This window comes from Anopheles coluzzii, chromosome 2 (genome assembly GCF_943734685.1).
Source record: "Anopheles coluzzii chromosome 2, AcolN3, whole genome shotgun sequence".
NCBI lineage: Eukaryota > Metazoa > Arthropoda > Insecta > Diptera > Culicidae > Anopheles > Anopheles coluzzii.
In genome coordinates this window covers 67,232,932-67,246,122 of record NC_064670.1, presented here as the reverse complement: position 1 = coordinate 67,246,122, position 13,191 = coordinate 67,232,932, and the positions used below count along the sequence as shown (strand labels likewise).

General features: G+C 39.7%; 1 protein-coding gene across 1 annotated transcript; it reads left to right on the top strand.

Moving 5' to 3' along the window:
• The first annotated feature begins 4,394 nt into the window (after positions 1-4,394).
• Positions 4,395-8,732, top strand: LOC120949644 (uncharacterized). The gene is made up of 2 exons (XM_040367069.2): positions 4,395-6,383; positions 6,809-8,732. Exons 1-2 carry the CDS (start codon positions 4,685-4,687, stop codon positions 7,315-7,317), a joined length of 2,208 nt encoding a protein of 735 aa, XP_040223003.2. The 5' UTR covers positions 4,395-4,684; the 3' UTR covers positions 7,318-8,732.
• Positions 8,733-13,191: the final 4,459 nt, after the last annotated feature.

The following is a 13,191-nucleotide window of genomic DNA, read 5'->3' as shown; positions in this document are numbered from 1 at the left end:
ACGAGTGTGCTGTGACAATAACACACACACGCACAAGGCGACACCCGAAATCTGGTGCGATACCGGCTTTCAGTGGAGCAAGTACACACATGCACACATTTGGCCACACCACGGTGATACAACACACAGCCACGCACTTGGCGATACACGCTGTGTGGTGCGGTGCGGCGGACGTTCAGAATTCAGTGGTGCAAATACACACATGCATACACTTGGCGACACACGCTCTGCTGTGCGGTGAGATTTGTGTTCTGTGTCCAGTGGTGCAAATATACACACACACGCACTTGGCTACACACGCAGTACGGCGCGGTTGGCTTGGCAGAAGCGCATACACACATTCACGCAGTAGGCTTTACTTTCAGTCCAGTGAGGTTGGTGCTTGTGTGGTGTTTCAGCGCTTGGCGAATAAACCCCATAAAAAATGGAGTTTTGTTTAATTTGAGGTAAGTAAAAGTGATTAAAATTATCAACCAACATCCTCCCTTCTAATTAATATAATTTTTCTTCCATTTCATGTGTGTTTCACGGCGAACGGAGACAACAAAACCTGTGGCAGTGTCGTGGTGTTGGAGATGGTGGGCCGTACAGTGCAGCGAGAACTAGGCGCGACAGCAATGAGGAGCAGAAAGTGTTGTGCTAATTTTTCTCTGTGCGAGTGTAAAAAGTGTTTGTTAAATTATGTGCATTTGGAATTAAGTGCAGTAGTTATTGTGCATGTGTTGTGTATTTTTTGTATTCTATGTTGGTTCGATATTCAATAAATCGAATTACGATAGAATAATGGTGTGCACTGTATCTTTTCGGAAAGAAATCCTGGCAAAAAAGGGGGAGGGGGCTATTTTAACGAAGGGTCGTGCCGAACCCCGTTCGGGTTTTGCTTCGGCTTCGGGTTTGCTTCGGCTTCGGGACCCGACAGATCGGTTGAATAATTTCGCCAACTCAGCTTCAAAGCCAGCTTCAATCTCAGCGGATCTCTGAGTGCTGGTGACCGGTGGGTATCGTACGGGACCGAGCGCAATAGCGTATCTCGAGTTTTCGCGTATAGCGGATTTGTATGGAAAAATAGTTTACACTACCAGTTCGGGGGTTGAAAAATATCGCCACAGAGTTTTGCATTAAAGTTTTTTGTTGTAAAACAGGTATCTTTTGCACAAATTTAATGCAAAATGCAAAAAGAACATTAAGGAAACTCAAAAAGAGCATAAAATATTTCAAAGTATTAAAATATTTGTAAAAAACACATAGAGCTGTCAAATTTAGAGCAATCGCGTACTGCGAATTCGCGTATATCGAGTATCGCGTACTGCGAATAATTGCTGTACTCAATGATGGCGCCCGGCAAACGCGCTAATAATTCACCTTCTAAATAAATACACCTTGTGGAATACCCTGGTATGCTGGTTGCCAACTTAGGCAGCGCTCTAGCAGCAATCGAACACGACTTCGAACATGAAAAATGTATGGGATTTGACATGTTCGATTTGATAACCAACAAATCGAACATGTCAAATCCCATACATTTTTCATGTTCGATGTCGTGTTCGATTGCTGCTAGAGCGCCGGGTTACGTGATAAAGTTTAAAATAAATCAAAATAAAATCCTTACAGGCTGTTTAAAATTACAATTTATGCATCAAAAAATCAGAAATTAAAAGTTGGGAGGCTACGGAAAATTTCAGGTCAATAAAAGCTATGAATCCAAAGTTATTGAAGTTTAAAGTTGAAAAAATACCCGGGTATCCGGTTGCCAACTTAAAGGTCAACTGAAATAGTATTGCTGACATTCGATTCTGACTTGTAAAACCCTGAAATGCTAAAATGCAAAGTGGGTAGAAAGGAGGTGTCGTCATATAGAACATTTGGCCATCACGGCTTTAGAAAAAAACACAAAACCAGGATCAACGGCAGTTGTCAAATGCGACGAATGTTGCTGGTATACGGGTATGATAAATGAATTGTTTCCATTAAATTAATATTTGTATAGAACTTATAACATATATTTTGCATCCACACTTTATAAATCGGCATTTTCAACGTGATATTCCGCCTGCTGCCTGTAAACAAATATCGACGGCTGTTGTCAAACTGAATCTCAAAATGGCAACATGCCAAGCGCTAAGAAGACACCTCCTCTATATTCCACCTTGGCTAAAATGCATGTTTCTAACCGTATTAATACACGATGCGCAATCTAAGATTGCGCATATATTCGTTTTATCAAAACATATGTCATGTCGCGTAGCCAACTCTGAGCTATAAACGTCATTTCCATACAATTTCAGATTGCGCCAAGATTGCGCATAAATTTTCAAGATTATATGTCCGAGACATATATATATTTTTTGACAGATAAATATATCAAACCGATCCGTTTGACAAATAAATATTTGCACAATCTGAGATTGGCAATCTTGGCGCAATCTGAAAATGTATGGAAATGACGTTTATAACTCAGGGTTGACTACGCGAAATGACTTATGTTTTGATAAAACGAATATATGCGCAATCTGAGATTGCTCATCGTGTATTAATACGGTAATATCGATGATGTTCGGATGTTTGAGCTTTTTGTCGTTGTTGTGTATGTTTTTGGTGCGGCCACGAGAATAGCTCATTTTTGCAGTTGACAAGAATTTTGACAAAGTTGAAATTTTTTTCAACACTTTGTCACCTCCCTGGCCATGCGCTATATAGGTCTGCTCGAGCGTGTTCCATTGGAGCCAGAGCGCAGTCTTAAAGTGACATGTTTCCCAGTCAGACAAATCGGACTTAACCCAGGTGACAACTGTTCTACATTTTTAGCTTAAACTCCTTGTGAACAGCTCGAATTAACCCATTGGCTCATATAAACGCTTGAAAACATGGATGTGTGAGTGAACAACGATGTGTTGAAGCGTTGATGTTTATGTCAGAACTTCGGTAGAAGCCGGACAAACAAGAAGCTTGCAGTTTTGTCCTCGCTGTTCAACAACCAAAACACAGAGTAAGAAGAAATAAATGATCCATCTAGGAATATCAGAATAGCGGGGAAACGCATGGACCAACAAAACAACATGAATAGTGTTTTATAATAATTTTTTGTATAATATGGATTGAAGAGTACGAATGTTTTGTTTTGGGTCGGTAGCTTGTGCACAACGTGATGACAATTCTCAAAATGGCACCAGAAAAAACGCTTCACTCTGACTTTCAACTGTTATAATAAGCTTAAACACTGGAATATCGCTTGCTCTTTAAGCCAGGTTTAAGCCTGCTCTTTAAGCTTCCAGCATTTCGAAAAACGCTAACAATCTGCTCGAAAATGTCACTTGGGAATTTACCCCTATCTTACCGTTAAATTACCGGTAATTTAAGAGCAGTCGTCTATTTACCCATTCGAGCAGTTTTGACAGATCCTATTGCTTCCTCTATTATATTTTTTTTCGGCCAAATTGTTAATAAATAACACGAAATGTATTAGATTACAGTTTAATGGTTATCAAAGTGGGTTTATTATACAGGTGGGCTTTTCCCGAACAATTTGACAGCCGTGCTGTAGAAAAATGAAAACGAAATGACAGGAGGGGATTCGATAATTTGTTGATGTATGCGTGTGAATTCCAATGGCTTTGGTTTTGGTTTTGGTTGTCGTAGTATGGGTGAAAAACTACGTATCACAATCGAATCCCCTCCTGTTATTCGTTCGTCCAATATGGCCTTCCCGCCAAACCTATAAGCCCACCTAGTCCCTATACCCACTTTGAATGGTTATATTCAATCATTGTCCTTAACTTATACAAACGATTACAATGTATTTTTTTAGCAAACTCGACTTGAACAGCCGCTTCACCCGGAGAAGGTGGTGCACAAATAGCACTAATAAACGCAATTTCTCGGCTTTACAATTTACGGTTTTCAACACACCGCCGACTTCTTCTTCCACTAAAAGAACATTAAAACAATACTCTTTTAGTTCTATCTTACCGTAGCAATAGACGATGCGCAATCTCAGATTGCGCATATATTTATCCGTCAAACGGATCGGTTTGATATATTTATCGGTCATAAAATATTTATATATCTCGGACATATAATCTTGAAAATTTATGCGCAATCTTGGCGCAATCTGAAATTGTATGGAAATGAAGTTTAAAGCTCAGGGTTGGCTACGCGAAATGACATATGTTTTGATAAAACGAATATATGCGCAATCTGAGATTGCGCATCGTGTATTAATACGGTTATATCTTTTTACTGACAACAAACGACAACACTTCGTACTGCTAAATTGCTCTTAAATTACTGTTATGACAAACACAAAACTGCTCGAATGGGTAAATTATCAGAAGTCTGTCTGACTGGGTTGTTGCGTTGTTAGTTTAGTTTGTTCGACAGTGGCTGACAGTGCACCTCAATATAATTTTGTGGATTTGCTCGAGTCGTATGTCATGTTTGATTGGTGGCAAGGCGCCGCCTTATTTAAAAGCTTTAAATAGGTTCTGTGTCTGTAGACAGGACAAATAAAACCAATTAATTGGATGTTTTGAAGAACGCAGTATCGAATCAGCAGCCAAGTTTTGACTAATATACGTCGTCTCATTTTGCTGAATAATATTATTTTTTCGAATAATTTTTAATACAAAGTCTAGTTGTTAAACCTGCATAGGCAAATTAACGATATCAACTTCGATAGCCATATAATATGGATCCGATACGAAGGCAGGAACATATTCAAGATATGCCATCATCTAGTATTGCATCTAAGCTGCCTCAACAACGTTTCGAGCATCGACGGAAGAGAAAATTATCGGACGAACCGGATTATAGCACAATGAAACCAGAAGCGAAGCATCAAATCATTGAACGAATTGGCCTTCTTAACAAAATTATCGAACCATGTACCCATAAGTCCTACATTAATTTGCTAGACCTTAGCGATGAAATACTTCTTCTTGTATTCAAGCAATTGGACAGTATTAGTTTGATTCCATTATCTAAAGTGTGTATCCGACTACAAAGGTTAGTTGCTGACAAAACTCTATGGATGGATGCTGATTTCACTTCAGTCAAGCTACTTACCATGGAAGTACATCGATGCGTGAAATATCTACAACCTGGCACAACTAAAAGTTTAAAACTGCGTGGTATGACTAGTGTTTATCCTGCTGAACAATGGAACGTTCCGACATTGACACCAGGTATTCTAAAATCTATAGAAACTCGATGCTGTCTATTAGAACGGTTGGAGCTTACCGAAGCATATATCGATATGAACGATGTCAGCATTATCTTTTTTCCCCACTGTTTACGCTCGCTAGCGTTTCGCAAGTGCGCATTGTCAGTGCAAAATATTAACAGCCATCTCATAGTACCCCCGCAACAAATGCGTTCATTTTTATCCAATATGTATAAATATTTCGATCGCTTGGAGGAACTTACAATTGAATATTGTGCTTGGTTCGACACGCATGATTTTATGATTCTATCAAAGCTACCAAATTTAAGATATTTAAGCTTGAAGGGATGTGCAAATATTAAAGACAGTGTTCCATATGCCAGTTTGGCGACTCGTTTCGGTTTTAAAAACCTGGAAATTCTTGATTTACGTGATACCCCAATATCCGATTCCGATGTGAGTTGTTTCAACATTGTGCGCTCTTTAAAGGAATTAAAGCTCGAATGTCCTGATCATTTACGAACTGAAAATGGACTTCATGAGTACAATGAAGCAGAACGCTTACGTGTCGAACAATTGCATCGTTTGGCCGTTCCTGATCTACGCCAAAATGAAAATGTTGTTAACGATCATGCACCTGCACATCAGATTGAAGGACAAATAGAAGCTGCACGTGTTCCTCCCAATAATCCGCAACCAGCACATGGAGTGTTTGAGATACGCGTAGTACACGGAGATTATCCAAGACAGGTACAAGGAAATCAAGATAATTTAATTCGAATTGTACGGGGACAAGCAGGTGTTTTGATCAATAATCAACGAGTTCAACCACCGGCCCCGGTAGCAGACAGACCCGAAGGGCAAGGTTCTCCGCCCCCACACTTAGAAGCGCGAAGAGTACGTGCTGTAAGTCCCGCAGACGAACAAAATCAACAGGTAGAACCCATAAGAAATGACGAAAATAATCATAACAATGTGGATCGACAACACATTGTGCGTATTATTAATAGAGATTTGCTACTGCAACGTAGAGAGCATGTCGAATTAGAAAATCCTCCACTTTTACGTCGAGCTGGTGATCAAATCAATGCTGCATATCAACATATTTTTGATGCTCGTGGAAATAATGCTCATCGGCCCCCTGTGCTTGAACTCCAACCTGAAATTGCAGCTCAAGCTCATGATGAAAACGGCCCAGTAGAACGCGAGCAACCTTTTTTGAATGGTAGGCAACAAAATAATACACTTAAACACTAGTTATTTTAATGTCCTAGAATCGAGTTCTAAGTACAGTATGTTCCGGAGTTACGCGGTTTTCTAAATTTGATAGATTAAATGTCAAATCAGTACAATTTGCTTCAAGTTCTGTAAAAATTGCATTTTTGCTAACAAATTGGAATCGCATAAAAGCAAAAAATATTACAGTTTACTGCACAAATAATTTCAAATAAATGATAAAGTGTAAAAAAGTACTAAATTAAATCAAAAACTCTGAGTAATCAATAGGATTTTAGTTCAAAAAACTTGAAATTCGACTTACGCGGATTCGTCGCCAAAACCGCGTAACTCGGGAATAGACTGTATTATGATAATCATGAGAAAACATAACTTAACGTGTTCTATTCTGCTTGTTTATAATTTTTGTTTCAGTTCACTTGCGATTCCATGATGCAGCCAATAATGCTCCAGTGCAGAATAATCATCACGATGGTCAGGAAAATAATCCACAACCGCAACGAGTCTTGCCACACGTAATTATTATGCCCGGAAATTTCCCAGAAAACTTCCCTGCAATTGCTAACGGGCCGGGCCGGGGCTACCAGCATCAAGTATTTGTAAATTTAGGTGCAGGGCAACCAGCTCCAAATTACGTATCGTTAATCAGTGATCGTGGAATATGTGCGTACGGAATATCACGCAATGAACTTGCGGGAGGTTTTTTAGGAGGAATATTACATCACAATTTTACCGGACTGGAAAGATTGTCTGTGCGAAATTATAAGCTTGTGACGGACATATCGTTGGACCATCTCGAATCAGCTGCCCCACATTTGAAACTTTTAGATGTAACTGGTACTTCTGTTACTGCTCAGGGCGTACGCAGCTTCAAGCTTTCTCGTCCCAGCTGTATAATTATTTCCGATTTTGACCTAATGTAAATTTTAAAACTCCATGTAATACATTTTTATTAAATTACTAGCTGGCCCAGTAAACCTAGTTTTTCCCAACATAGTATTAGTTGACGATAAAGTATTATGTGCTGTAAATATTCTTTCTTTTTATATGTTCATATCATTGACGTTTATTGAAAAAAATAATAGGGTACAGAACATATTTTCAACTGTAAATTAGAATTGATCCATTGATAAATTTACATTTAAACAATTACGATATTGTAATAAACAAATAACTTCTATTAATCTCTTACCGTATCAATAAACGATGCGCAATATCAGATTGCGTATACAGGCGGTCCCCGAGATACATGGTTGATGGGGACCTTAAACGGCCGCAAAAAACCGCGTGAATTGAATTTCGTGATTTCCAGCCAAATCATTATTAATTTTCGTATAATTTTGCAAGTAGGGGGCGGTTTTATCCACTTATTTAAATATTTGATATGATTCTCACTGAATATAATAGTTTTTAACCTTTCAAGGCCTTGCTACATGAATCGAAATTTCAAAAAGTTTTCGGTCAAAAGGGGGGGCCAGGCGAAAACTTTACGTCAAAAAGATTTCAGCTCCAAGAGCTGAAATCTTCTTCTTCTTCTTATTAGGCTTGATGGAATAATACAGTCATTATCCGATATACGCTATCGTACGGGACCGAGCGCAATAGCGTATCTCGAGTTTTCGCGTATAGCGGATTCCTATCGAAAAATAGTTTACACTACCGGATCGAGGGTTGAAAACTATCGACACAGAGTTTTGCATTAAAGTTTTTTGTTATAAAACAGGTATCTTTTGCCCAAATTTAATGCAAAATGCATTAATAACATTAAGGAAATTCAAAAAAACCATAAAATATTTCAAAGAATTAAAATATTTGCAAAAAACACATGGAGCTGTCAAATTTAGAGGAAACGCGTACAGCAATTATCCGCAGTACGCGATACTCGATATACGCGAATTCGCAGTACGCGTACGCGCTTTCCTCGGCATGCAAAGAACGATGGAGCTGAGAAAAAATTGAATTGGCAGTTTATAGCGATCGATCAATTATAGTTTGCATTTTTGCTGTCTAATAATCGTAGAAATATTATTAAAAAGTAAAAGGAACTATTTTTACTTCATTTTAGCGATTAAAATGAATTTTATCAACATCATTTTAGAAGTCTCATCTCAGCGCTTTTCAGAGCTTCTACACACACCGGCGTGAGAAACCGATTGTCAATTTTCTCACAGCCATCTCTCACCTTCAGGCTCGGTGTATGTAGAAACGCTCTCATCCGAAATCTTTTTGACAGCAACCCGAAAACTCAAAATGACAGCATTGTAGGTGTCAACAGGAAAAGGAAGAGCATTATCACAACAAAACAAAATAAAACAAGCATAAAGCCGGCATTGTAAAAGTACGGTATTAATTATCACTTATTTTCTGTGTTAATATTAAATTGACATTCATGTGTATATTATTTTAGCAGAACCAAACAAAAAAATAAAAAAAAATTAATGTAAATCAGAACGGATCAGGACCGGGAACGGCGTCAGGACAGCGATCGAAATCGGTACAGCAATCGGGACCTGGACTAGCAACGATATCAGTACTGACACCGATATCAGGACGAGTACCGGTATCTGTACTGGCACCGGTATCAGGACGGGCACTGGCATCAGGACAGGCACCGGTATCAGGACGGGCTTCGGGAATAGGGCTGGCATCGGGATCAGGCCTGGCATCGGGAGCAGGACTGGCACCGGTATCAAGACTGGCACCGATTTCAGGACGGGCATCAGGATCAGGACGGACACCGGTATCAGGACGCGCTTCGGGATCAGGCCTGGCATCGGGATCAGGACTGGCTTCGGGGGCAGGACTGGCACCGGTATCAGGACTGGCACAGATTTCAGGACGGGCATCGGGAGCAGGACGGGCTTCGGGATCAGGCCTGGAATCGGGAGCAGGACTGGCTTCGGGATCAGGACGTGAACCGCGTAAATATATGCGTGAGGTGAGTATGGGTGTACTTAATTAACAACGGCTGAGTGACTATGTTGGATGAGGTTAAAACTAGATCGCTGCAACTGCCGTTGCTCGTAGTAGTGGTGCTTACATGGTTTAAGAATTTACCCCATGGTATCGCCACACTTATCTTGCCTCTTGCCAACTTTCCTCTCGTAAACTCATTACTTAACCGGGGTTTTTTTTTTAATTTTTCCTTTTTTCCTGCACCTGTGTCTATTGGATCGTGTTCCTCCATAAATCCAATTATCTCATTTTCTATGCCGGTTTTCTTTAGTTATTATCCTTATTATGTTTTACAATTAAAAAACCGTACGTCTTATTAATTTTTTTAACTACTATTTCAGGACGTGGAGCTCTGCTTACGGATGGCTAATGCGGTAGAACAGAACATCATCTACAATAAAAAATCTCCGCATTACAAAAACCGAGACCGTCAAAATGATGCATGGATGTGTGTCGCAGAAGAGGTCGGGTTGACCATGGCAGAGGCCAAAAAAAATGTGGCACAACATGCTGGCCATATATCGGTCATACCGATCCAAAGTGCGCCAGAGCATGCAGACCGGGTCAGGTATTTTATTTTATTTTTTTATTTTTTTTTTATTCAAGCTACTAAAAGGCTACAACTAACCTGTTGACTATTTTAGCCTACGCCGAAGTTTATCGCCCGCGATGGCCAGCCTGGGAGGCTATGTCGTTTATGAACGATGCGTCGGAGGACGCTGAACATGCAGACACGGTAAGAATAATCTGTTTTTTTGTTTCTGTTAATCGATCTACCGCACACTTTGTTATTAAATGTATTAGTTGCACACTTTAAGATATGAAATGTATTAGCTCTTTCTTTTTTTTTTTGAAAAGTGGTTTTATCGATAATAATATAAAAAAAACATTTAGCCATTGGCTAAATATTGTGAATTATAAATTATTTTCCTAACTACCACGTAGTGCGCAAATAATGCGCAAAACCACCACAGGCTTGAAATTCTATAGTTTCATATTTCGAAATCGAAGGAAATTAGTCGGTAGCTTGATACCATTTTCATTAAATAGTATCTGTTGTATTGTTTAAAACTTATTCTCTTTATTTTAAACGCCACACATGAAATTCACTTTTTAACAATTAAATAAGCGTAGCACGCACGTCTGTCCCTTATCGCGGTCCGTAGGAGAGAGCCCCAGTTCGTGTATCGATCTCTTGCATCATGCAGAAGACCGATCACCGATTATCTCTCCCGATAATCCTGTCGGCTCATCCTGTCGGCTTCCAGGGGTAGGCAACCTCTTTTGTCGCACACAACATCTCCCCAATTAATACCGGCGGTATGGCTCATTCTACTATACATTCTAAGAATGACTCTAGAGATAAGTAGAAACCGTACCGTCGTTCTGCTTAATCATTTGCTAATCCTGAACGTATACGTATCTAACTGATGAACAAAGTGACCCATCGGGGTTACGATCACTTGCTTACAATCTTTTTTTTTTTTTCATTCGCATACGCCAAAGAATAGCTTATCATTTTTTTTGTTTTTAAAATGGCTCTTTAACAATCACGTTTTTTCCTATTCCTATCGACTCGCGTTATAGTTTCCTATTTTTTTTAACGACTCGCGTTTCTCTTGTTTTAACTTTGGTTAATTTACACACATGCACACATACACGCTTACATATGGACACAACGAGAACATATCTCTACTTGAACCTAAATTATTTCTGGGTGACCCGCACCATAAAACATTTCATCTTAATTAAACACACCTGCACAAATGTCTTTTAAAATTCATCAATAGGCTTATCGCAGCTTTTTTCATATTCCTCCTCGAATGGTACCTTCATCACAGGTTCGCCATTTCACTTTCTATAGGGTTTCCCTCCTTTTCCCTTCCTTTTTTTGCCATTTTTAATCATCATCGTCATTTTCATTTTGCCATTTTGATTTCTTGTAGCGCTCCGCTGAGCTGCAATATCCTTCCTTATGGCCATATCGATCGCAATCGTTACATCGGTAATGCCTATACCTGTACTTTCTGGCAAAATGCTCTTCACCACAAAGCCAACACTTCGGTGCAGCTTTTTCACGATAATATTCCTGTTCTTCCTCACGGCTCTCCCTATCACTCTTCGGACCGGGTCTCTCAATCTTTCCTTTCTTCACGACGTTTACAGGGTTTTCCAATTGAGTTTAGACTAGCAGCATACTTTTTTTGAATAGTCGCAATAGATTCTTGACAAGCATCCTCTATTTTTGATTACAAGCAATGGATTATTGACAAGGAGCAATTGATTTCAGCAGACCGGTTGCTGGCGCGGAGTGACCAGATTGTTTTTGAGGTTATCGATAGGAAATCTAAAGCAAATTCGGTAATTTTCAGTAAAAACAACTTTTTATTCACTCATAAATTTTATTAAAAGCCAATTTTATGGTTGAACGGTCAATTCTTAGAAAAATATTTGATTTTTGGTTAGAAAAACTGAGTTTTAGTGTGCTCAATTGTAAACCGATATTCGATCGAAAATCGATAGAACTACATATGGTCACACTGAAAAACTTGCTTAATCTAGCTTTTGGTTAGGTTATGCCTGTGGGTTCACTACTGCATATTTCAATTCAGCCGTTAAGTTGTATTGTGCATTCATAAAATCAAAACAATAGCACCAAAAACCTATCAGATAAAATATATCTTATTTTGTAGATGATATATAGCAGTAAAACAGACGCTTGAAACTAATGAGCGGATGAAATTAAATATCATCCACAGGTTATTATTCAAGTCGATCTGTCACACCGGGTGTTATAAACGCGACGCTTTTAGGCTGTCATGCAGGGACCTGCTGAAATCAATTGCTCCTAGTCAATAATCCATTGCTCGTAATCAAAAACAGAGGATGCTTGTCAAGAATCTATTGCGACTATTCAAAAAAAGTATGCGGCTAGTCTAAACTCAATTGTAAAACCCTGTATCTGCCTGTGCTCGCCCTCAATCATAGCGGTATCTCGTCGGAGGTCTATAAGTCGCTTATTCCTCTGATATTTCGTTTAAACAAATTTCCTCTCGTTCTTCTAGACGCGAAAGCAATCTAATACGTATATCCGCATGTGTATCACTCTTTAAACCGCATACAAAAAACAAACACTTCATTTGCTCTTCTGACAATCCTGCCATCCCAGCTTCAATCACCATTTTGTTCACCCGATACGCATACGTTACAAAGTCCTCAGACAACGTCTTCTCCATTTGCAAGCACTTAAAACGCCTGCATATGCTGGACTCTTGCAACCCGAACAAACTTTTGAGCTGCTTCACTGTAGTGGCAAAGTTGTAGTCTGCTGGCTTTTTCGGCAAAATGAAGCTCACATATCGCTCGTGCTCAGCATTACCCAACTTCCGCAATAGCAGTCTTACCCGCGCATCGTCGCTCAACTTCTCAGCGTCCTTTGTGAAGAAATCTTCGTATCGGTCATACCAGCCCGTGAAGGTCACACGCTCCTCCGGTATGTACTGAAACTCCTTCACTTGGCCAGCCAAGGCCTCCACTCCTCGATCAGCGTTAGTGTCCCGCACATTTACTGCTGCGAAGATTCTGCCAAGGAGTTGCTCCTGCTGCGCCAAAAAATCTGCTTGCTGCTGGTGTATCATCTCCTGCTGCTGCCGAAAAACCTCTTGCAGCCACCCGTTGCCACCGTCCGTAGCATGTCCGTTTAGCGATGATGCCGCTTCAGCGTCGTTTTGTTCCATCGTTCACTGCACTATCGCTGCACTCGTGGTTGATGTATTCAATGGGTTTTTTCACCTCGTCGCCACTGTTGTATTGTTTAAAACTTATTCTCTTTATTTTAAACG